The following is a 26573-nucleotide window of genomic DNA, read 5'->3' as shown; positions in this document are numbered from 1 at the left end:
AAAATGTAGATACAATGGCATAAAAAGGAAACCTTTACGTAACATTTGAACTGACATTATTTCTCTGAGTGAATTTAGAGTATTTTTTATTTCGATATCTAAAATCTCCACATCTCATATTAATATCTTGCTGTCTACTTCTGCATTTCGGAAAAATATGTGCCAGTTTATGGCAATAGAAGCAGATTCTTGAAATATGATGATGATAAAGTTTCTCTTGTTTTTCTTCAACCCCTTTATTTTCTCTTTCATAATACCAATGCTTTATAAAGTTATTAGTTAAAGGCAAAAGCAGGTAAAAGATAAATCAAAACAGAAAGTCCACAAAAATGAAGCATTAACATACTTACAAACATAAAATTTCTTACCCAATGTGAAGGTTGAGGGGTTCAGCAGTCCCTTCGTGGTCGCCAAACTGTGATGTTTAAAATCTAAATTGTGGTCACCTTAAATTAGAAGCTTTAACACCAGTCCTTGGGCATTAAACATTTATTAAAGCATACAGATATTCCTATGGAGTTCAGAAAGTTAAGAAAAAAGCCTATTTAGCCTAGAGTTCCAGCCTGGTCTGGTTCCTCCTCAAATCCTCTGCCACAAGCCTGCTTCAATCACAAACTCTCTCCAGCAAACTGTGGAAGCTTTTTATAGGCCTGGAACAGAGGCGGTCCTTACACACTGCTTCAAGCTGATTGGTTGGCATCATCCAAATCCATTGGTTCTGAAGGTGTTCTCAAGGTGTGATTACAATCCAGTTAACTTGAAGTAGGCTAATCAGCAGTTAATCACTCTCACTTGAGTCAATCAGTCTAGATTAATCTTCAGGTGGGTTTTTGAGTATCTGTTAAATCTCATTATTTCATCACACCCTCAAACCCAGAGATGAAGTTTAGCAATTCAGCTAATGACCACTTTTAGTTTTTGGTTGAGACCGATCATATCATGAGTGTAGGGAACTCCCAATGAAGAAACTCCTTCTACTAATGCAGATTGTGCCCTCTCTGATACTCAGCCTCTTAGAGAATTGGCACCTCAGTGTTGTGTGACTTGACTGCAGCCACCCAGCCAGTATGTGATGGAGGCAGGCTTTCCTGATTCTGAAGACAACTTTCTATCCATTTCCCCATTCTTCCATATATTACCCATTGTAACTAAATGTGACTGTGCAGCCCTCCATGTTTGCCAGCATGGTGGTGGTCCTGGAGAGTGTGTTGGCACTTAGATGTCCAAAGGCCCTAGAGCTAGTAGGTCTTGGGTGTCTGTCATATGCCATTTTCTCTTCTATGTCCTGTAGTTCCTCTATCTCTTTTGATGGCTGCTCATTCACCTTATGTCCCTTAGGTATAGATTATTGAAATAAGGTGTGGGTTTTTCTAATCCTAGTCTCCTTTTTTTTCCCCCTTTTGTGCTTTCTCCCTTGGTGAAGGAAGGCTTAGTGCTAGAAGGGATCTTAGTGGTGACCTTGTTCAACTCTTTAGTCTTACAAATGAGGAGACCAAAGCCCAGAGAGGAGCAGTAACTTGCTTAAAAATGAGCCCAGGAGTCCTTCCAGCAAATAAACAAGAGAAACACATGGAGATCAAGTAAAACTTTGTGCCCCCTTCCTGACCCCTTCTGCAAAAGTCATTATTGATAAATCCCCAAGGAAATGGAAATCTATAAATAGGACATGTTCTAGTCTAAATAGGGACACTTCTATAAGATATCAGCTGTTCTCCATGGCGACTGTATATTTAAACAACTCAAATGATTGAAAACTTGTGTTGAGTTTTAATGACATCATCAATAGTCATGGAACTTGTTGGTGATGTAATGGCCTCGTTCTCAATTAGTTTCCCACAAGAGATTTCTGTTAAAATTCAAAGGAGGTTTCTAAGCACAACAATCAAACACTTACTATGTGCAGAGAGACAATGGGGTGTAGTGGATAGAGTACTGAACTTGGAATAGGGAAGATAAGAGTCTCAAGTCTTGTTTCTGATGTACCTGGCTATTGGACACCAGGCAGATCAATATTGAGTGTCAAACTCAAATGGGAACAGGGCTACTGAGGATCCCTGTGGGTCACATATTGATTTAGTATTAACATTTTCTATATTCTATTGTATCATTTGTGTATTTTGTTCCAAATTACAGTTTAATCCAGTCCTGGCTTCACTCAAGAGTGTTGCAGGCCTGTGTGGCCCCTGAGCGACGTGTTTGGTGCCTCTTCTCTGTAAGATTCCCTAAGACTCTGAAGCTGCAGAGAAGATGCCAGCCTGCAATAATAGAAAGTGTTTCTGTATCTGAGAGTTCCCTATATCAGAGAAATCACAGGTGTAGCCCTATTCCTACCAGACACCCAACTAAGTCTTTGAAATACATTAGAAAGAAGTGAAACCCTCCCTGCCCTCAGGGAGCCTCCAGCTCCCTGCTTTTTCAGTGGTAAGAGACCTTCAATTGTGTCTTTCTCCCAGTGGGAAATTATCAGTTTGTTGAGACTTCCCTGGTAACTAACTACCTTTCTAGTGGCCTCTTTCCACTCTAATTTCCAGCTTGCCAACTATTTATAGTGCTAACCAGAAGAGTTTGGGAGTTGTTTGTTTTCTCAGTGAGCTGTTCTTTTGGTCTTAGACCTGAATGGGGCTAGGAAAAAACCCAGCCTTTGTTTTTTTTGTCCTTAGTGAACCACCCACATTGCAAGGGTGTGTGTGTGTGTGTGTGTGTGTGTGTATTGGGGGGGGGGGAGGGGGAGAGGCAGACATGCCATCTTCAGAGCCACTCATCTTGTGTCGCCCAGATGGAGGAAATGAAGGATGCTTTGTCACCCATACAAGCGGCTGGGTGAGCTCCTTTAGGGGAAGACCAGAGAGTTAAATGAAAAATCTCTCTCAGGACAGGATCCCAAGGGGGAAACTCGTGCAGTCACTTTGGAGCCCCAAGAGAATCTGATGTGATAATTGAAAGGACTGAGAGTGGCCTGCCAGGAGAAATAATAACCACAGTTTGGCAGGGATTTTTTTAAGTGATATAAAAAGAGGAAAAACCCAATATTTTATAGAAATGTTTCCTTCTTCCTTAAACCATACTCTTTCAATGTTTTTAAAGGACTAGAGTTTACCTAGTTCATCTTATCCCTGAAATAGCATTCTTTATTTGTGTTTATTTGTTTAAAAATCAAGTTTGCTTGTTTGTTTCCTAATTGGCAGAATCTATATTCCCTGCCTGTGTCCCAGACTTTAAGGAAAACGAAATCTCTTGGTTGGGCTGGGTGTTGGATGCCTGTGTCATCCTGAGTCGAAGGCTTAGGTAGTATTTGGTCTTCATATTCTCGGATGGCCTGATGCACAGACCCCAGCTGTCTGGAAAAGCTGGTGATGGCATGGGTGTCTGGATCAAGGAGGGGATCCACTTTAAGAAATGGTCAGCCATACATAAGTTCAAAAGGGCTTAAACCTAGTTTAGCCCTAGGAGCCATCTGTATTCGAGTCAGAGCAATGGGGAGTGCCTGGACCCTACTAGTTTTGCTTCTGTACAGATCTTAGTAAGGGTTCTTTTTCATGCGTTCTACTTTTCCCGAGGACTGGGGGTGGCAGGCAGCATGGAAGTGATAAGTAATGCCCAATGCCTTTGTTATGAGTTGGGTAACCTAAGAGGTAAAGGCTGTGCTATTATCACTCTGGAGAGATTTGGGGAGACCAAATCGAGGAATAATTTCATTTAGAAGGGCTTTGGCTACGTCAGAAGCTTTCTCAGATCTGCTAGGGAAAGCCTCCTATGAGGAATGTGTTTTAGGGTTATGGAAGGCCTCCTGTGAGGAAGAAGGTTTTTTAGGATTATCCCAAGCCTCCTTAGGTTCAGTTCGTTTTGCTGGGTATATTCTATTCTGTTCCTTTCCTTTTGAGTTCTGGCTCAAAGCCATAAAGGCCAAAATGTATGGAATCTCTGTCGACTTCCCTTCACACCTACCAAACTTGTCCAATTGCACAATGGTGTTATAGTTAAGAGGTCTGTGTGCTGGCCAGTTTTCTTGAGATCCTAACAGATACTGCAGCCAAACAGTGCTACAATGATAGATCATGAATCTTTCTCAAGTTTGTAAGGTCTAGTTTATTCCAATCTCTTAGGATGCACCCCAGAGGAGAATTTTTTGGAAAGCTTACTCTCTGCCCCATAGGCCTAAGGCTGTTTAAACCTTTACCCAGATAATTCTAATGGTCTGAACGTGGTTCAGACATTAGGTTGAACTTTTCTCGAGGGAGGGTGACTGCGCTGCCCATCATGTGGAAAAGCCGAGCACTGGCTAGGGTCAGGTGGGAGAGAGAGAAAGAGAAATTATGCAAAATGCATTCTTACCTCCAGGTGCCATATGTCCAGAAGAGAGGAAGATCCTATACCCTGCAACATTGGGGCGCCAAAAATGTTATGGGGGAAGCACGTGGGTCCTTAGGATTCTTCTGTAAAGAATTACACTCTCGAGCAAGTCCTAGTTAGGAATAAAAGAACAGGTTTATTGGATACAAGAGAAACTGCCCGGGAGGAAGGTTTAAAACACTTTCCTCCACAACTAGATTGGGGAGCGCCCTTTTATAGGGTCAAGATGGTGTGGGTAAAATGTCCCTTATTGGGTGGTGGGTTGGGCTACTCTGGTGATGGGTTGGGGGTAGTCTGGTGATGGGCAGTTACTCTGGCCTGGTGGGTTACAAGCAGTCTCCTGGTGGGCAGTTGCTCTGTCCTCTCCTGGTGCAACTGTGCCTAACAGGATTACCTGAATGCAGGGTGGTGGTCCTGGAGCTAACTCAGTCCAATCAGGTGCTGCTTATCTCTCTGGGTGTGTCTATCCTTTGGTTTAGTTTCAAGGAGAAGGTTCCTTGATCTCAAGGGAAAACTCCAGGGGTTTCAAGGAAAAAAGTTCCTTGACCTCCCCAGACAACTTCTGGGGGTAACCGGGGCCCATAATACTCCCATAACATTTCCTTTTCATCTTCTTCCACACCTAGCGCTGGAAAAGGACAACTCAGTCCTTGCAACAAATATGCAGATCCCCACATTGGCCATGTCCAAAAAAATGTATCTCATTCTGCGCCCTGAGTCTATCACCTTACTCTCAGGAGGTGGGTAATAGCTAGCAACCTGTCTAAAATAAACCTAACAGCGAGTCATCAGCCTTGGCTTAAAAACCTTCAGTGGAAGGTACCAACTACTATTTCACTTTGGGACAGGGTTCTAAAGTCAACTAAAGTCAATCTCTTGGCAGCTTGTACCCAGTACCCTTCATTCCACCCTCTGGGGCCAATAAGTCTGATCAGTCCTACAGATAATTGAAGACAGCTATCATGTCCTCACCAGTCTTCCCTTCCCTTCCCTTCCCTTCCCTTCCCTTCCCTTCCCTTCCCTTCCCTTCCCTTCCCTTCCCTTCCCTTCCCTTCCCTTCCCTTCCCTTCCCTTCCCTTCCCTTCCCTTCCCTTCCCTTCCCTTCCCTTCCCTTCCCTTCCCTTCCCTTCCCTTCCCTTCCCTTCCCTTCCCTTCCCTTCCCTTCCCTTCCCTTCCCTTCCCTTCCCTTCCCTTCCCTTCCCTTCCCTTCCCTCCCTCCCTTCCCTTCCCTTCCCTTCCCTTCCCTTCCCTTCCCTTCCCTTCCCTTCCCTTCCCTTCCCTTCCCTTCCCTTCCCTTCCCTTCCCTTCCCTTCCCTTCCCTTCCCTTCCCTTCCCTTCCCTTTTCTTCCTTTACCTTTTTTGCCTTCATTTCCTTTGTCTTCCCTTCTTTTCCTTTCCCTTCCCTTGCTTTCCCTTCCATTGCCTTCTGTTCCCTTCCATTCCCTTGCCTTGCCTTCCCTTCCCTTCCTTTGCCTTCTCTTCCCTTCCTTTCCCTTTCCTTTCCTTCTCTTTCCTTCCCTTCCCTTTTCTTCTTTTCCCTTCTCTTCCCTTCTTTTTCCTTTCCCTTCCCTTCCCATCCACTCCCTTCATTGCTTGGTATCTATTTTTCTCAGCATCCTGATCATCTACCTCTGGACATGTTCCACCTTGTCAGTGTCCTTCATCAAATATGGTACCTGGGACTGAGTCCAGTACTCCAGAAGTGATCTGCTCAGAACAGAGGATCTCACAGAAACATGACGTCTTGGGAGTTGGGGGGCGGGGCTAAGAAGCCATCTAGACTTATACAGCATCTCTGAAAATATGGAGGCATCCATCCATCCATCCATCCATCCATCCATCCATCCATCCATCCATCCATCCATCCATCTATCCATCCATCCATCACATGAAAACCTCTTCCAGGAAGGTCCTGCCAGATTATGGTAGACTTATCCCCTCTCTCACACTGGACACTATACCTCTCCTTAAAAGGCCTCCTAAAAATGTCTCTCCTAAAAAAACAGCATGGTAGATATAGCATTACAGTTAGAGCCTCCATGATCCTGGGCAAGTCACTTGCACCTTCTTCATCTGAAAAATGAGATTGATATTTACCGTGCCTACAGGACAATGATAGGGGGTACAGAGGATAGAGAGTTGGGCCTGGAGTCAGTGAGACCTGGGTTCAAATGTAACCTCAGACACTTACTGGCTGTGTGACCCTGGGCAAGTCATTTAAAGTTGCTTTGCCTTAGTTTCCTGAACTGTAAAATGGGGGAAATCATAGCTCCTACCTCCCAGGATTGTTGTAAAGATTAAATGAGATAATCTTTATCAAGTGCTTAGCAGAGTGGCTGGTACATAGAAGGCACTAAATAAATGCTAACCATTATTACAGGGCCTTTGAGACACTCAAATATGAGAATGAATGTCAAGTGCTTTGTAAACTTTCAAGCACTGTGCAAATGTCAGTTATTATTTTAATGAATGCAGGCCAAGATGATGTTAGCATTTACAGAGTACCATCCCTAGCTCTTGCTTGGGCCTCTCCCAAACACTGATTATATTTTAACTTATATTAGAGTTGTTTCTGTGCCTGCCTTTCTCCCAGATCAAAAACAATGTTTGATTTCATCTTTGTACCTCTAGTGCCTACCATATTATTTGTATACAGCAAGCACTTAATCTTTTTTTAAAAATTGAATTGAATCTCTATGATTGTTTTCTCTTCTGATAGAACATAAGCTCTTAGATCAGTGAAAGCAGAGACATTTGATGCATTTTTGCATCCCTAGTGCATTCTGCATTCTTTGTATACAGCAAACATTTAATCTTTTAAAAACAGAATTGAATTTTTTAAATTGTTTTTTTTTTTCTCCTGGTAGAATATTAACTCTTTGAGTGTGGAGACTACTTCAATTGTAGCTTTTATCCTCAGAGCCTAATGCAGTGCCTGGGATATAGTAGGTGCTTTATAAATGCTTACTGCTTGAATTCAATAGGACTGGATCAGCTTGGATTGAATTGGATTCTGATTTTGGAATAATGGAATCCTAGAGCTAGAAGGGACCTTTGAAATTAACTAATCCTGCTCCCCTTAGTCTAGAGTCAAGGAGCAAAGAGGGAGATGGTGCTGTGGACAGAGCCCCGGCTTGAAGTCAAGAAGACCTAAGTTCAAGTCCACCCAGAGACATTTACTAGTGGCATGGCCCTGAGCAAGCCACTAAACCTCAATCTCATTTGTGAAATGGGGTTAATAATAATAGCAGCTACCTCCCAGGGTGGTTGTGAGGATGAAATGAGAAAATATTTATAAAATGCTTGGCAAACTCTAAAGCGCCATATAAATAGAAGCTATTATTACTGTTATTGTTTGCTCATCCACAAAAGGAAAGGGGGCTGGAGTTATGGTCTCTTCTAGTTCTAAATCTGTGATTCTACCATTACCCTTGTGATGTCACTCGTCCTCTTTGAGAATGAAGGACAAACAACAACTATGATTATAGGATGCCAGGATTTGTTCCATATCACATGGTAACTTCACTTGGATTAGAACCCAGATTTCTGGACACCTGTTCCAATGCTTATGTCTATGCATTGAGAGCTTATCCTTTGGAATTTGGGGAGAAAATGCTAGACAGGGAAGAGAGGCAAAAGACAGCTCCAACTCTCAAGTAGCTCACAGTCTAATGCGGGGAGATAATGCATCTGTGAACCAACAAGATGGATCCAGGATAAATTGGAGATAATCAACAAAGGGAAGACACCCACATTAAGGGGGATGAGGAAAAGCTTCCTGTGGAAGGAGAGATTTTAACTGGGAATTGAGGCAAGCTGGGAGTCAAGAGATGGAGTTTTGGGAGTGGAGTGACTGTTTAAGGACCGAGATGATTGCAAGGGTGGGAAGGGACCAGGTTTCAGAGGGAAAGTTGTCTGCTTGCCACTGATGTGTGGCTCAGACGTCTAAGTTAACCCTTTCCTCAGTCCCCTGAACACTGCAAGGAATATCTTTGCTATATTAAGTGTCCCCTCTTTCTTTTATATTAAGGGAAGTCCACAGGACAGTGCCCGACACATAGTAGGTGCTTAATAAATGTTGATTGATTGATTGCTAATGGGGAGGGGGGATGCAATGGAGGGAGAGAAGAATAAAATAGGAATTTGTCTCCTGCTGCATTCCTGACCCTGGTGGTGTTTCTTTTCTGTTTCTCTTTCAGATCAGAGATGAAGAATTCAGGTAGGAACATACATATATATTTTTTCTTTTTATCATCTTTTCCTTCTGGAGAGCTGAGGTGCAATGACATCGGAGGCCTCTTAATGCCCCATGAAATGTGGACAACCTAGAAAAGGCACAGAAATGGAATCACCAACCTAAGCCCTGGGCTTTAAAAATCTTATTTCCTAAGAATTCATCTCCCTTCCCACTCACACAAGTCCACTCCCTGTGCCCTTCAAGTAAAGACAGATTTAAAAGTAGGCAAGGAGGGTAACTTGCTTCTGTTTTTCTGCACATTGTCTGTGCCTTGCAAAGTATGGCAGGCACCAAATTTAAATTATAATTAACTTATCTGATGGCCTGAACGGAATTAATCTCTGCATTGTTATATCGGGTATGGGAGTAGATTGTTTCTCTAATGAGCTGCTGAGCCTATATTCTTTACCTTGGACCCGATGCATGTTTGAGTCTGACTCATTACACCTATGAAATAATGTGTTGAGTAAGTATGAAAAAGGGCATTTGTTCGGGAGAGAAGATGCTTACCTGAGCCTGGATCCTGCCTCTGTGGAGCTGGATTAAAGTAGGCATTTAATTAATGGGAAGCAATATGTCTTACTGGAAAGAATGTTTACCTGCTCCTGTGTCTTGGCATTGTGGGGCTGAGTTCAAAGGGGGCATTTAGTGCTTGGGGTGGGGTCATGGTGCCGTGCATAGAGCACTGGGTTTGGAATCAGACCTGGGTTCGTTATATTACATATGTGACTTTGAGCAAATCTCTTTATCTCTTTGGGGTCTGGCTTCCTCCATGAAATGAGGAGTTTGGATAAAATGACTTCTAAGGCCCATCTGTCACTAGGTTTCAGCTTTGCAGGCCTTGGAGCCCTCGGTTTTCTTATGACTCATTTGATTTAAGATCAGTAAATACAGGACCTGAGATGCTGTAACACTGATGTGAACAAAATAAAGGATGCTGGTTTGGGCCAAATGCAATGTGCTCTGCAGGTAGCACGAAACAGCTCCAAGTCTCATAAACTGGGAGAGACCATAGTTTCTTCAAGTGTTCAAAGAAGGGATAGGACTAGAAAAGGGACTCTTAACTTGGGGTCTGGGAATTATTTTTTTAAAATAAAAAATATTCTAATAACTATTTCAATATAATAGGTTTCCTTTGGAATCATAAGTATTCTATGCATTTAAAAATGTTATTTTAAAAAGCGGTCCATGTTAAAAAAATATTAAGAACCCTGGATGGGGCAGCTAGGTGGCACAGTGGATAGAGCACCAGCCCTGGAGTCAGGAGGACCTGAGTTCAAATCTGCTTTCAGACACTTGACACTTACTAACTGTGTGATCCTGGGCAAGTCACTTAACCCCAATTGCCTCACCAAAAAAAAAAAAAAGAAAAAAGAACCCTGGACTAGTGGATCTTTGAGACCAAGAGAGGGGAAATCATGGTTAATGGCAAAGACTGAAACTGAAGATGAGAATGTAAAAATAATAACACAGTTAAGTAACCTTTGAATAGATTTCAAATTACTTTCTCATATCCAACCTCATTTGAACTTCACGAGTCTGTGAGGTAGGAAGGGCATCACATTCCAGGAGGGGCATCATAAACTGGCAAGTATCCAGGAGACCACTAATCAGGGTTGTGAAGGTCTTCTCTAGTCTTTGTCATTTGAGAAATACCTGAAAAGAAAGCGGAGAAACTATTTGCATCAAATATCAATAAATATCATATAGAGAGAATGAACAAAGATGTACAACCCTGAGAACTATTTCCCCCAAGAGATGATAAATGGTCAAAGAATATGAACAAAAGAATTTTAAAGTACAAACAACCATCTTGAAAACATGCTCCAAATCACTAAATGTTTGAAAAGTGCAAATTAAAACAATTCTGAGGTTTCATCTCAGACCCTGCAAATAAAAGAAGATTGTCGAAAATGGGAAAAATTCATGTTAGAGGGACTGAAATACTTAGCCCAAAGAAGGGAAGTCTTAATGTCAAATCCTGACTGTGACTCTATATCTCTGAGCTTCCACAAGTTACTTCCCCACAATCTCTGGACCTCAGTTTATTTATCTGTAAAATCGCTTACACTAGATGGCCTCTAAGGGCACCCCCCTGCCCCTAGATATATGATCCTGGAATTCTTCTTCCTCTCCTGCCTCTAATCTTTAATCCGACAATCTAGATGAGATTCTGTCCTCATACTCCCTCACCTCTCTTCAAAGAGGAGGCATATTTCCTTTATCTCTTCTCTAGGACCTTTTGCATTAATAAGAATTCAACTTCCTTTCTGTCATCTGTTCATTTACATTGTTGTTACCGTGCATGTTGTTCTCTTGTTTCCGCTTAGGGAAGTCCTCATCAGTTTGCACAAATCTTCCCCTTATTATTTCTTGCTTCTAAATAATATGCCATCAAATCAACATTCCCTAATCAGTGGATACCCACTTTTGGTCCCAGTTCTTTAGTGCCATAAAGAATGCTGCTTCAATTCTTTCGGAATGGAGGAACTGGGTACGTATTGAATTTATGTTCTGTCTTTGAGTTGCTTGGGGGTATATGTTTCAGCAAAAGAGATCACAGGGTCAAAGCATATGAACAATTTAGTCCCCATTCTTTCATCATTCATAGTGGTTGGACTAAATCACCAATAACATCATTTTCCTGTCTTTTTCAGTCCCTCTAACATTCCTTTTATATTTGTCGTTATTTTATTTAATGTAAAACCTTTTAATTTTATGTAATTGTCCCTTTTTATTAATAAGTTCCTTTATCTTTTCCTTGGTTAAAAATTTTCTCCCTAATCATAGTTGTGAAAGGAAACTGATAATTTTCTCTTCTATTTTCTTTTTTTCTTTATTTAGAATTTTAATTTTTTCCTAAATTACATGTAAAAACAAATTTTAACATAGATTTTTAAAACTTTGTGTTCCAAGTTCTCTTCCTCCCTCCCTCCCCACCCCTCTTAAGAACTCAAGCAATTCAATATAAGTTATAAATGTATAGTAATTTTCTTCTTTTTTCTTGCTATGATGTGTGACCTGTGAACTCAGTCACATAACTATTTTGAGTTACATTGTTGTATTGGGGTAAGATGGCGGTCTTTTCCGGTTTCCCAATAGTTCGCATCAGAAAAGTTATTTCCTTCCCTTTGATTCTTTGATTTATCAAACACTAGACTACTATTTTTTGATTGCTTAGGTTTTTTACTTTTCAGCACAGGCACATAGTATGCACTAATAATTTTGATTGATTGCCTGATTGATTGATTTCCTATCTACTAATATGATATCTACTGATATCCACTGATATTCACTTTTCTGTTATTTAGCTAGTATCAAAAAGTTGATGACTGCTGCTTTATAATATAGTCTAAGACCTCAGAGTGCTAGACTTCCCCATATGTGCTCATTTTGAAGATTAGGAAACTGCGATCCAGAGAATTTAGGAGAATTGTCCAATGTACTTTATATTGAGATCCCAAAATCAATTACACACATATGAAATGGCAGAGATTTTGTTAGATAGCTGTTCATCTGAAAAAAGATTAAAGTGCAGTATGAGTCATCAGGGAAGGGAGGCACAACGTCTGAGACTAGGGAAGTTGTTGTTGTCATTTTTTTTAGTTGAATCTGACTCTCTATGACCCTATTTTGGGGTTTTCTTGGCAAAGATACTGTAGTGGTTTGCCATTTCCTTCTCCAGATCATTTTCCAGATAAGGAAACTGAAGCAAACAGGGTGAAGTGACTTGCCCAGGGTCACATAGCCAGAAAGTGTCTGAGGATGGATTTGAACTGAGGGAGACAATGAGTCTTTCTGACTCCAGACCCAGCTCTTTGTGCACTATGGCACCACCTAGCTGGCAGAGAGGTGATTCGGTCCTGGATAGACCCCATCTGGAGTATTTCATTCAGTTCTGTACAGCACATTGATAAGGTGGAAACTGTCCAAGATGGTAGAAGGAAGATCAGCTCAAGGGTGGTGGAGATTAGATAGGTAGGTAGATAGATAGATAGATAGATAGATAGATAGATAGATAGATAGATAGATAGATAGATGATAGATAGATAGATAGATAGATAGATAGATAGATAGATAGATAGATAGATGGATAGATAGATGGATAGATGTATAGATAGATAGATGGATAGATGTATAGATAGATAGATAGATAGATAGATAGATAGATAGATAGATAGATGATAGATAGATAGATAGATGGATAGATAGATAGATAGATAGATAGATAGATAGATAGATAGATAGATAGATAGATAGTGTGTGTATATGATATCATAGATAACCTCTGCTTTGAGATTTAGAGGGTAGCCTTTTTTTTTCGGGTGTGGGTTGGACTCATAATCCACTGAGACACCTTCTGAGATTCTCTGATTCTGTGACTTTCTAGTGTAATGGAACATGACTTCATGTTATTTGGACACACAGCATGGAGACATTTGACAGGTTACTAAGATGCCAAGCTGTTGCCTCAGAGCACACCACCCGTGATGGTGTGCAGGGCTTGTGCTGGACACTAGGTCAGAAGGAAGGCTGCATGTAGGGTGAGTGCCTCAGGAGGATGCTTCTGCTGACAGTACAGGAAGTCATCAGGTTTTCCTTTCAACCTCTACATTTCTATGTGTTGAATTGAATTTGCTAGTGTTAAACCATCATTTGGCTCCATCTCTCCTAATGAACACTTTGGGCAGATTGTCATTGTTCCCTCATTGTTCGCCATCCCAACAAGCCAAGAGGAGTCTCGTTCCAAAGGCTTTCACGTGGTTGGCAATCCTGGATTGGAGTTTGTGGTGGGAAGGAGCCAGAGAGGATGAATAGGTCTCTCTTCATTCCGGAGAGGTTGGAAATGGAATTGTTCTCCCCTTCTAATTCTGCTTGGGTAATTAATACCAGCCTAACTCATATCCATTCTGTCCGGGCCACACAGTATGGGAGCAACCCCATGAACAGAAAAAGCAAGGCCTGGGAGTTAGACAGCCCTGAAAATAGCAGACACAGGAAAATTCCTTTTGAGTTTAAGCCATCTGGCCAATAATCCACCATTTTTCCTCCCACCCTCCTGCTTCATAGATAACACTCCCTAACAGCTGCAGTCTCCTTGCTGAACCCGGGCCACATGAGCCATTTGAACCAAGGTGCCCAGACATTGTCCCCTTTATTCCAGGATCTTAAGATCATAACTTTGGAGCTAGAAGGAATCTGAGAGGTCGCTGAGTCCAATCTCTTCATTTTACAGATGAGATGCAGCAGCCCAGAGAGGGTGAATGATTTGGTCAAGGTTACATAGATAGGCAGGCATGTAGGCTGTGGATCTATCTGTGAAAGACCCCAGCTAGGGTAGGGCAATGGGGGTGGGGGTGCTGACAGGGCTTGTGGTCCTTGAGCAGCTTAGAAACAATAGAACTTAGTGTTCTGGTTAGCCAAAATAGTTAAAACAGGAAGCTGCCTAGGACTGGGCTGGTTGACTTGTTCCCTTGCCCATTGCTCCCTTCCTTCCTATGTCAGCCTCACAGCCCCCTTTCAGTGTTTATGCATCCTCACCATGTGACAAGGTTGTGCATTCCCCAACAGAGAACTCACTTTTCACCCCTAGTCGCGAGTGAAATCTCCAGCATTTGCCTAGGGTGCAAGCACTCCTCATATGGCTGTTAACTTATATTTTAAGCAAGGTCATCTTCAGTCCTGGATTGGAAATTCTGGTTCCATTCCTCTACCCTGGAGTCAGGAAAACTGTATCGTCTTCCCTGCATGAACACATTCCCTTATCCGAGTCACCGCCTCCCCTCTCATCTGTCATCGAAACAGCGATGTTTCTCCCATCTGCTCACCTCACTGGGGTGCCACAGAGGATAAGCCCCAGTGATACATGTAAAACCCCAGTTGTGGAAAAGCATCCCAGGGAGGCTTCCAGGCAAACGTCAAGACTAGCTCTGCCCCAGAAAAAAAAAGCTCTCTATTGTCTCCCCATCTCACTGCCTCCTCCCCCCGCCCTTGCCACACACACAGTATCTCATACACTGAAAGGATTCTCCAAGGGGAAAACAAGGCAGCCCAAATGGCTCAAGGATGCTTATTACTCAGCACTTAGTCATCTTTTTCAGGGGGTGGGGGATGGGTATTTTTAAAGCCCAGGGTGATTTTTTTTCCTTTTAAGAACATTAAAAGGGGGGAGAAAAGCAATTTGCACTTTGGGGAACAATTTTCTGTCTTCACTCTTGTATTATGGGAGATCCTGCATTCACTCTCTGGGAGATCTGCGTCCTCCTTCTTCCTGCTGAAGCCTGCTGAGAAGTAATAGAAATTAGAGGAGAGGGGGTGGCAGCTCTGATGTACATCAGCTGCTTCCAAAAGTCGTGTGACATGGGAGGGGGCACCACGGAAAGGACAGACCCTCCTATCAACTCCTTTGCTCCAAGGGGCTGGAGCAGTTTTAGAGTCAGATTGTGTGTGTGTGTGTGTGTGTGTGTGTGTGTGTGTGTGTGTGTGTGCATCGGGGGATGGGTTTTTCTCCACTTTATTGTAAGGTAAATGCACAGGGTGGTTTTTAGACTCACCCTGTGCATTTTAAAAATAGCAACAGCCATACATTGGGCTTCTGTAGCATTTTTTTTCTTCAAAGTTCTCTCTTATTTGGAAAAAAAAGAAAGCACCACTACCATCAGTGTGAGTCTGACCCTTGCTGATTCCATGATCAAAGAGGAAGCTTGTTCTAAAGGTGGAAAAGCTACAAGGGGAGTCAGAAAACTAGGATTTCATTATGGACACTCATTGACCTGCTCTGTGACCTTGAGCAAATCACTTGACCCTCTCTACTTCTGTGTCAGAATGTGTCCTTTACCTGTCTCATAGGAATACACTTATCAACCAATGCAATGACAGGCATTTATTAAAAAGTCTGTGACAGGCATGGAAGGAAGAAAGGAAGGAAAAAAGGAAAGAAGGAACAAAGAGAGGAAGGAAGAAAAGGAAGAAATGAAGGAAGGAAAGAAGGAAAGGAGAGAGGGAGGGAGAAGGGATGGAGGAAGGAAGGAAGGGAAGAAGGGAGGAACAGAGGGGAAGAAAAAGGGAGAAAAGGAAGGACGAAAAGAAGAGGAAGAAGAAAGGAAGAGGAGAAAAGGAAGGAAAGAGGAAGGAAGGAAGAGAAGGAGGGAAGTAAGGGAAGCTCCTTATTTCCTTTGTCACCTTGGGGAAGTCAACATAATTCCCTTTGCCTCAATTTCCTCATCTGTAAATTGGAAGATGGATTAGATCACAAGTTTCAAATATGCAGCCTATGGCGTTCAGCCCCCATTACTTCCCAATGTGGCCAGAACCAGATTAAAATGTAAGTAGGAAATATTTAACAAAATAAATTAAAACATAATAAAACAGATACCAATGCATTCTAACCCTAAATTACTATGTGGCCCACAGGGATCAGTCTGTACAGTTTAGTGCCCCACCCCCCCTTTTTATCTGGGTTTCACCCCGCTAATCTAGATTGACTGAAAACCTAGAGCAAGTCACCTCATTTCTCCAGGCCACCATTTTCTCATCTATAAAATGAGGAGTTTAGGCTTCGCAGCCCCTGAGGTCACTCCCAGATGGAAATCCCATAATCTTATGCTCCTTCATTGGACAGATGGGGAAATTCCGTGAATGTTTTAAACAAAACAGCAAGTAGAGATGGGGATGGGCTCCGGCAAAATGGGGCTGCCCTTGAATGGGAATGGACTTCAGCAAGATGGAGCTGCCCGTGAGCATAATTTCTGCAAACCTTAGCTTTTTTTTTTTTAACCTTGTGGCTTATAATTCATTTAAAAACAGTTTGGGACCCTATGCCATGACCTGTTTATTTTCTCTCAAACCATAAAAAATGTATGCTTAATTTTGAATTTATCTTCCCTTTGTGTCAGTGCCTTAGTTTGCGGGGGACTGGGGACGACTGAGTCAGCAGGATGTCTGGGGCTTCCTTTGTCTTTCAATGATTGCAGCTTCATTGTTGGATTATCCCCGTTTCACTGGGCTTAGCTGGAAGCCAAACCCGAAGAGCTGAGATACTGTGAAATGGACAGAATGAGATAGAGCTGTTTGTCATTCTCTCTCCAGCATCTTTGCTGGCCTCTTGCATAAAGAGACCCTCAACTGCCACATCTTCCAAGTACAGGGCTTGGGCTATATTTTGTTTTTACTGGCTGTGGGGGGGGGGGAATCCCCCACCGCCCTCACCTGGGCCACATGAAAAGTGGAAGCAGACGGTGTTCCATCCATCTCAGTGCCCATCTGCGACAAAATCTAGTTGCCTTCCTGATGTAATTGATTTTCAGATATTTTCCGTACAACAGTCACCACTTAATTGTGTTTCATGAGCTCCTGAATCCTAAAGAACCCATTGGAAGCTATAGAATGCAGGCGTAGTCTCTCCAGCTTCCTGCATCTTCCTACCGCTGTAAACATAAGGGCAGGCATACTTTGTATTCAAACACATCTGCCTGCTTGTTCTTCGTTGTTAATCCCAGATGAAAGTCCCACTTGGAGCAGTCATGGGGCATTGGTGTGATTGTTTTTTTTTCTAATATTGATACATATTGTTTTAATGCAACAAATAGGTCCCCACCACTACCCTTTACAAAGTACAACTTTCATTTCCAACAAGTTTATTTCCAGTGAATGAGGGCATTGGACTCCATGATCTGTGAGCCGACTTCCATTTCTAAATTTGTGATCTTCTAATTCTGTGAACGGCAAATAGGGCTGTGTCTTCCTGTGTAAGACCTCCATAGCCTCTATTTCCTCATCTGTAAAAATTGTCTCTAAAAATTGGGCTCAATAACCTCTTCAATCCCTTCCAGCCATATCTATGGTCCCATGATCTTTAATATGATGCTGATATCGACCATTGTATTGGATAGTTTTGTTACCTCTCTCTGTTGACTTAAGTTACATTATAATCACTGGGTCTGTTGTTTTCTTGGTTCTGCAATTTGACTCAGAATCAATTAAGGGAAAGTCCTCCCCTTGTTTCTCTGAATTCTTCATATTCATCGTTTTTCTCCCAGTCTTTTGCTACCCTAAATAATGCTGCTAGGAGTATTTCCTTATATCCAGGTCTTTCTATTCCGGTCATCACTAACTTCATTGAGATATACCCTCAGAACAAAATCTCCAAGTCAAAGGCTGCAAGTTTTAGGAACTTTCATTGCACGATTCCAAATTCTTTTCTTCAATGGATGAACCAATTCCCAGCTCCACCAATGGTGAACTCAGGTGCTTTCAATTTAAGTGGCCTCAACAAGTCAATTCTGTAATTGAGGATTTCTTGTCTGGAAGGTCAAAGATGCTGATCTCACAGCCAGGCCAGCCCTTTGGAGCTGTTCATCCTGGCTAGAGGGTAGATGGTGCCATGGGGTATGGTCTAGTTGCAAAAGGTCAGCTAAAATCAGAAGTATCAAAAATTATTTTCTCAATACCCTACCAGACTTCTCCCAAACTGTAAGATTTCCAGCAAGGAGAAGTCCAGACATTGTTTCTCCCCTAGGATCGAGCAACAAGTATTTATTATGAGAGGCAGGGTATCTTAGTGGATAGAGTACTGGACTTGGAATGAAAAAAAGATCTAAGTTCAAATCTCCCCTCAGACCTTTTACTAGCTTTGTAACCCTGACCCTCTTTGAGCCTCAGTTTTCCTCATCTGTATTCTGAGGTAGGTGGACTGAATAACCTCTAAATTTCTTTCTAGTTCTAAATTTAAAATCTTACGAATCTGTCAAACCTAGATAAAGCATTTATCAGGCTGTTGCTATTTGCCAGGCATTGTGCTAAGCTTGGGGGATACAAATTCCAGTAAAAAAACAGCCTCTGCCCTCCAGGAGCTTATAGTCTGACAACAGGTGGTGACAATATATAAAAGGAAGCTGAAAAGGAGAGGGTGGGGAACGGGCACCAAAACAGGTTTTTAGTCCAGAAAGTCACAAGTGCAACGGGGTGAGAAGTGAGCATAGCTGGCTGAGGCCCCCTCCTACCTTTTAGGGTTGTTGGAAAGCTCAAATGAGATGGAGACCCTTCCAAGTCTAAATCCATAATTGAGCACCTACTATGTGCTGGCAGCTAGGGATACAAAAACATGATTGGGACAAAAGCCATTGCTCTCAGAGACTTTTTATTAGGGAGTGAGATCAGAGGACTGAAAGGGACCTCTGGAACCACTTAGTTCAAGCATACTCAAAGTGTGGTCTGGGGATCCCTGGACATCCCTGAGACCCTCTCAGGGGGTCCACTTAGTCAAAATTATTTTCATAATAATTAAGATATTTTAATCTCTTATATGGTTAAAAATTATCAGTTATAGGCCACATAAACAAAAGATCTCAGGGAGGGGGATTGTCTTCAACAATTTTCAAGAATGTAAAAGGGTCCTGAAACAAAAAAGTTTGGTCCAATTTTAATCCAGTCCCTTCACTTTAACAGATAAGGAAGCAGATATTAAAGGGTTAATAAGTTCAGAGTCACCCAGGAAGCCTGTGGCAAAGCTAGGGCTCAAATCAAGATCTTCTGATTCTAAATAATGGTGGTGGTGGTAGTATAGTAGTAGTGTAGTAGTAGTAGTAGTATTACAGTAGTGTGGTGGTGGTGGTGGTGGTAGCAACAGTAGCAACTGTCATTTTTATAGTACTTTAAGATTTACAAAGCACTTTACAAATATTATTTCCTTTTTTCCTTGCAAAAATCCTGACTCCTTGTGACCCTATTGGGGTTTTCTTGACAGAGATACAGGAGTGGTTTGCTATTTCTTCCTTCAACCAATTTTACAGATGAAGAAATTGAGGCAAATAGGGTGAAGTGACGTGCTGAGGGTCACACAGCTAAGAAGTGTCTGAGGCCAGATTTGAACTCAGGGAGATCAGTCTTCCTGACTTCAGGCCCAACATTTTATCCACAGTCCCACCCAACTGCCCACTTCCTCTGCCCAAAATCCTTGGGCTGTAGGTACTATTATTATTTCCATTTTCAGATGAAGAAACTGAGGTAAACAGTGGTTAAGGGTTACACACGTTTGCCCAGAGTTAAGAGTCTGAGATAAGTTTCTAACTCGGGTTTTTCTGACTCCGGGTTCAGTACTTTATTCACTACACTACCTAACTGCCCCTGTACCACACTGGACCATAGGATTGGTCCAACCCACCCAAACTGGAATGTAGAAAGGGAGGGGGGAGTCCAGGGCTGGAGAGCAAAGGCTAAGAAGAAAGTCTCAGTGGAGACTGAGGATTATGGCATGTGCACTTCATTTCCATGCCTTGCTCCTCTGACCATCTACTTTTCCACACACCCATCCAAGCAGGGCTTTGTTCCTTAAGGTGCTATGCCCCCTGAGAACAGCTGGATGAGGGCAATAGTCCTTTTTGGACATCAAGGATGACCCGATGGATGGAATCCCACTTCCTCGCCCCCTCTCTAAAGGGGGCAGTGTTGGGAGTCACAAGACAGTGCTCACCCCTGCCTTATTGCCCATCCCTCAATTGATATTGTGCCCCACTGATAGAAGAAAGGGGCTGAAGTCAGATACTCCCATTCTCCAGCCTTCCCTGGTTTTTATAACAGAGGACAGATCCTTCTCCTTCACACTTTCCCTAGCTTTACACATGTGAAGATGAGCATATTCCCATGAGATTTAAATATGCAAAGAACATGAGCTGCAATGGAAGCAGGTTTTTCCTGGGTTTCCTCTTTTGATGGAAAGAAAAAAAAAGAAGCAACTAGCATCTCTTCTGGAGAACAAAATGCACTTTTTTAGTCATCTTTCCCCCAAGTGAGATTTATACTGATTTTTGTTGTCATTTAAAAACTTTTATTTTGAGCAGCTAGGTGATATAGTGGGCAGACCTCAGGACCTGATTTTGAATCCTGCCTCAGCTGTATGACCCCGAGCAAATCATTTAAACTTTATTTGTCTCAATTTTCTCATCAGTCAAATGGGGGTTAATAATAGCACTTATCTCCTAAGGTTCTTGTGAAGCTCAAATGGGGTATGTGCTTTGCAAAACTTAGAGCTATATAAATGTTAGTTATTGGAGGGTTTTGTGGGGGGGGTTGCAGGGCAATGAAGTTAGTTCAGTGACTTGCCCAGGGTCACACAGCTAGTAAGTATCAAATGTCTGAGGTCGGATTTGAACTCAGGTCCCCCTGAATCCAGGGCTGGTGCTTTATCCACTGTACCACCTAGCTGCCCCGATGTTAGTTATTGTTAACTGTTATCATCACCACCACCACCACCACCATGAGCATCATTATAATCATCACCACCACCACTACAGCAACTACTACCATAACTAATGCTGCTACTACCACCACCACCACTACAGCAACTACTACCATAACTAATGCTGCTACTACCACCACCACCATTACTATAACTACTAGTAAAATTACTGCTGTTACCACCACCACTACCATCACATCTTCAACTACTACTACCACCACCAGTACAACTACTACAATTACTGCTGCTACTACTATCACTGTGATGTTTAAAATCTAAATGTGTTGTCTAAAAAATCTAATGTGTGGTCACCTTAAATTAGAAGTTTTAGCACCAGTCTTTGGGCATTAAGCATTTATTAAAGCATACCAGGTATTCACATGGAGTTCAGAAAATTATGTAGCCTAGAGTTCCAGCCTGGTCGGGTTCTTTCTTAAGTCCTCTGCCACAAGCCTGCTTCAATCACAAACTCCCCTCAAACTGAGTGTGGAAGCTTTTTATAGTTCTGTAGCAGAGGCGGTCCTTATATACTGCTTCAAGCTAATTGGTAGGCTTCATCCAAATTCATTGGTTCACTGGACTTGAAGGTGGTCTTGAGTTGAGTTCAAAGTCCTTAGCTTCTGAGACCAATACCTTCTTAAGGGCTAGCCAGGTGTGATTACAATCTAATTAACTTGAAGTAGGCTAATCATCAAAGTCAATCACTCTCACTTAATTCAATCAGTTTCAGTTGAGCCTTTGAGTATCTGACAAATCCCATTATTTTCTCACACCATCACTACCACTACCACCATCACTACCATTACCATTACCAAAACCAACACCACCACCACCACTACTACTACTACTGCTACTACTACTATTACCACCACCAGTGTTTAGCACACTGTCAGTCACATAGTCAGCACTTAATAAATCCTTATTGACTGACTAACTGCACCACTTCCCTCCCCCAATTGGAACCCTTCCTGGTAATAAAGAAAAACCATTGATGCAAAGCCAAAGAAAAGGGTGTATCCTGCATTCCGCATCTGCGGTCCCCACCTCTCTACTGAGAGGAAGAAGGGAAGTCTTCCTTCTCAGGTCTCCAGGTCCAAGATTGCTCATTACAATTCATAAAAATTCAGCTACTTTTCGGTGTTATCTCGTCCGTGATTATAATCAGTGTGTCTCATTCTCTTGGCACGGCTTTGCTTGCTCTAAATCAGTTCGTATCTCTCATTATTTGTTTCTGGGAATGCAATCACATTCTATTACCCTTGTATACAAATCAAACAGCATGCACTTATTGAGTACCTGTTATGTGCCAGGCACTTGTAGGGATACAGACAAGAAGCTGAAATAGATCTCCCTCCTTAAGGGATGATGAGCCACCTAATGGGCGCCATGATCGCTGATCAAAGGGTGGTTTTTATCTTGTCTGATTCATACTTTAATAATAATGAAATTTAAGGGGCAGCTAGGTGGTGCAGTGGATAGAGCACCGGTCCTGGATTCAGGAGGACCTGAGTTCAAATTTGGCCTCAGACACTTAACACTTACTAGCTGTGTGACCCTGGGCAAGTCACTTAACCCCAATTGCCTCACCAAATAATGATGATAATGATGATGATAATGAAGTTTACCATTGATAGAGGCTTTAAGGTTTACATCTCCTCAGATTCCCACTCACAACTACCTAGAGTATTATTATCACATTTTACAGATGAGAAAACTGAGAGAGGTCGGTGACTTTCCCAGTAGTACCTGAGGTAAGATTCACACTCGGGCCTTGTGGACTCAAGGTCCACTGTTCTCTCCACTGTACCACCTAATTGTTTCCAAATATGACAGTTTGGGCCTGAAAAAAACAATATGGCAAACGGTTTCTGTGTTTCAAAAGGAAGAGATGCCTAAATATCGGCATTGAGGGACAACTGTTCCGAGAGTGTTTTCTTTCTTCAAGGCTTGGGCTTATTTTGTGCTTTCCAGATTTTTAAGACCAACAAAAGGGGGGGTGTTAGGGGATGCAGGGCCACCTTCATTCAGAGACTAAGAAGGGATCCCAGAACGGGACCTGCACCCATCTAGGGAGGCTGAGCCTGAATTCTTCCCAGATGTTTCCCCCGCATAGGAAGGGAGATTGATGGAGTTTGGTAAGCCCCCCCCTCTTCGTTTTCATTTCTGAACTGTCATCGTTCATAAAAATAACCTACATCTGATGTCCTTGGTCATGTGCCCACTGTTTGGGCCATGAAACCCAAGTATTGGTTATGTCAAAATGCGTTGCTCATCTGTCTTTTATTCTTAGAGGAACTTGTTGGCATTTCCAGCACCCACTCCCTTCCCATCATTGAGAGGCAGTCCAAAGGTCAATGATTCCATTTCCCCAGCAAGCTTTCAAGGTCCTTCCTCTCCCTCACTGCTCGGAAATTGCCCACCTCCTATCCTGAGACCAGCTACATGGATGGGTTATAGGTGCTGAGGAGCACTTGCTCATTTGTTTTCCTTCAAGATGCTAGGTCCAAAGTTGAGCTGCTAACCTCTGGTTAGCCTTCCTTTTAAAAGAAAAATGGAACTACGGAGGAGGGGTGAGCATAGAAGGTTGGAGGAGAGATGTTCATGCTTTGCATGAACACAAGGCCAAAGCAATGCAAATCTTTGAAGCTCAAGGGCCGGTTCTCAATCTCACTTGAGATTTGAACTCAAGTTCTGCAGGAGAGACAATCCCTTGCCCACAAGTGGGGCTTTCAATGGGAAAAAAGCAAACATTTCACTTGTAAACAATCCCCACTTTTCTCCCTCACCTCACCATTTAAAAGGATGTGAGATTAAGCATTGAGGAAAAACAGAGTGTGCAAACAGCAATTGTATTTCTTTCTCAGTTGGTCCAGGCACCTGTCCTAAGCCCGCATCCATTTGGGTCAGTTTGCCTGACATTCTTTTGTTGGCCCCATCACTCACCTCCCAGTTGAGGATGGACAAGCTTTGGCTAAGAGCAGAGTGTCGGCCTCACTGTGTTCCTCACCATCACCTGTTCCTGAGAGGCCTACTGCAAGAGAACCTCCCAGAGTTCTGCCAGGTCTGGACTCAGAGGATTGGTCTCTAGAGTGGGAAGGAAACTCAGAGGTATCTAGCCCAATACACTCATCTTCCAGGTGAAGAAATTGGGGTATTCCGTGCCCTGCTCTTGGTCACCCGGGAGCAGGTCTGTTGAAATTCCAGTTTTTGCTTCTTGCAGGCTGAGGGATTGAGTCACTCTGGGCCTCAGTTTCATTCATCTAGAAAATGAGCCAGCTCTAAATATATGATCCCTTTCTTCCTCTTTCTGTTGTTTTTCTATCAATCCTTCCTCATTTAGGAAGTGCCTACTATGTGCAGGGCCTGGAAATATAACACAGAATTCAGAGGAGCTTACAGTAATGGGAATTGGCTGGAAGGCTCTACCTCCTCACCTCTATCTCTTAGAAACCTTAGCTTTGTTCGAGGCTCCATATACATGCTATCTCTTCCCCCTCCCACCCTAGCTCCCCACTCTGCACCCTAGGATACTTTGTATTTCCCTTGGATGGACAACCCCGGAGGGTGGATGAGCCATGAGTTCACAACATATGAAGAAATGAGCATTGTTTAGCCTGTAGAAAACTGAGAAGGAGCCGTGTTTAAGCACTTAAGAAGCTTTTATGTGTATGTGTTGAGGGTGGGGTTAGACCTGTTCTGTTTGATATTAAAAGGGAGAGCCAGAAAACAGGGCATGGGTAGAAGTTGCAAAAGGGCAAATTAAGGCTTGATGTTAGGAAAAACTTCTAATAATGAGAGTTGTCTCCAGTTGAATGGGCTGCCTCAAGAAGTGATAGGTTCCGAAGATGGTGGAGGAAAGACATTAAATGCACAGAACTCCTGATACAATTACCCCAAAAACAGCAAGAAAAGAACCCCTGGAGCAGAAAACCCCACAAAAATACGGGCTGAGATTGTTTTCCAGCCAAGAAGTGGTAGGTTCAAGGAGAGGCTGGACGACCACTTGCCAGGTAATGAGGACTCTCTTTACCTGTGGGTTGGACTGGTGGCCACAGAGGTCTCCCCCTGCCCCCCCCCCCCCCGCCTCTCTCAAATTCCTTGAATCATGTTATACTCCACACCCTTTACCTCCCAATAGATGCAAGCTTTTCGAGGGCAGGACCTGTTTTATACATTGCTTAATAATGAAGTGCTTATTGAATGAATGAAAGGGAGAAGCTTCTGTTGCTGGAAGGGTAGCTGGAAAATCCATATTTATTTACCTGGCACGACCCTGAGCAGGTGGTGAGTGGGGCTCAGGGGTCTGATGAGAGGCCCGATCATTTTTATGGCAAAACAGGAGGATTTTCTGGCTGATTGCCTTCTGTTTTGTTTTTTTTCCTGGTGATTTGTTATTGGGAATCAAGTCTCTGATGTCAAATCCATCCCAAGGTGTGCTTGGCAGGTGAGCCAAGGAGGCCTTGGGAAAGGGAATTCTCCTCCCCAGACACATAAACACGGCCCCTGCTCTTACTTTTGACGTCCCAACCCTACCACCAGCTCCTCTGTCAGAAAGTGCCGAGGCTCACCCAGTGGCAGGTGCGGGCCAGCGGTTGCCATGACAACGACAGGAGAGGCAAGCCACTTAATTCCAGAACTGATAATTAACTGGGGGTGGGGGGATAATTGGAGCAGGAGGGGAGGCTCGGCAATTACAGGCAAACAGGACTGATGAAGACTCGGGGCACGGATGCTGCCAGCCCAGCGATGGCCCCTCAGCCCGGGCCCTCATCTCCTCTGGCTGGGGATCCTTGAAAACAAAGGAGGGGGCCCAGATAACCTTGGTCCCTTTGGGAAATGCACCCAGTTTGAGAGAGCACTCTTGGGCCAGAAGGGGAAAGGGGGGGCAGAGATGAGTCCACCTACTTAGCCAGCATCCTTTGGATGACCCATGAACTTTGTAGGCTGCAGATTCACTCTTGGGGGTCCAACATAACCTCCCCTCCCCCCAAAAAGCTATCAGAAGAAAGGAAAGGAGAGAGGAGGGGAGGAGAGGAGAGAACAGGAATTGGGAGGGGAGGCGAGGGGAGGAAGGAGAAAGGAGGTGAGGGGAAGGGAAGGAAGAGTAGAGAGGAGGATGGGAGAAGAGAGGAGGAGAGGAGTGCAAGGAAGGGGAAGAGGAGAGAGGAAGGGGAAGAAAAGAAGAGGGAAAGGAAGGGGAAAAGGAAGGAGAGGAGGGGGAAAAGGAGGAGGGAGAGGAGGAAAGAAAAGAAGAGAGGAGGAAAGATAAGAGAAAAGGAGAGGGGAGGAGAGAAGAGGGAAAGGGAGGAGGAGGGGTAGAAAAGAGGAGGGAAAGAGAGGAAGGGAGGGGAAGGAAGAAGAAAAAGGGGATGAAAGAGGAGGGGAATGAAAGGGATATAGCATCTGATGGGGTGCTAAGAACAAAGTAAATAGTAAATATTGATTTGTTTCTATGCAAAATATATGGGCTTCTGACTTGTGGAAATGAATATCAGATGCAGAATGCTATTTTCCCATGGATTTTCTTTATAAATTTGGATATGAGTGCTTTGGGAAGAGGAAATAAACCAATGGTATAATAAACTCACACCTAAACATACAGGAAACCTTTAAAAATCACATTGAAGAGAATAATGATAATTTTCTGGTTAAATAGTAATGTGGGCAAAGTTATTCACAGCATGCTGTCCTCTTGTGTCCTGGGACACAGGCTGGGAGAGAGCCCTGGTTCTTTTTTTTTTTTTTTTTAGT

General features: G+C 43.0%; 1 protein-coding gene across 3 annotated transcripts in view; it reads left to right on the top strand.

Moving 5' to 3' along the window:
• TRIM44 (tripartite motif containing 44) overlaps positions 1–26573 on the top strand; it is a 231817-nt gene that overhangs the window by 82001 nt on the left and 123243 nt on the right. For all 3 annotated transcript variants that reach the window (XM_043971821.1, XM_043971822.1, XM_043971820.1), the window contains one exon: positions 8550–8569. In XM_043971821.1, coding sequence (XP_043827756.1) covers positions 8550–8569 — 20 coding nt within the window. The remainder of the gene's footprint in view (positions 1–8549; positions 8570–26573) is intronic.

This window comes from Dromiciops gliroides, chromosome 6 (genome assembly GCF_019393635.1).
Source record: "Dromiciops gliroides isolate mDroGli1 chromosome 6, mDroGli1.pri, whole genome shotgun sequence".
In the NCBI taxonomy this organism is placed as follows: domain Eukaryota; kingdom Metazoa; phylum Chordata; class Mammalia; order Microbiotheria; family Microbiotheriidae; genus Dromiciops; species Dromiciops gliroides.
This window is presented reverse-complemented; position numbering and strand designations above follow the sequence as displayed.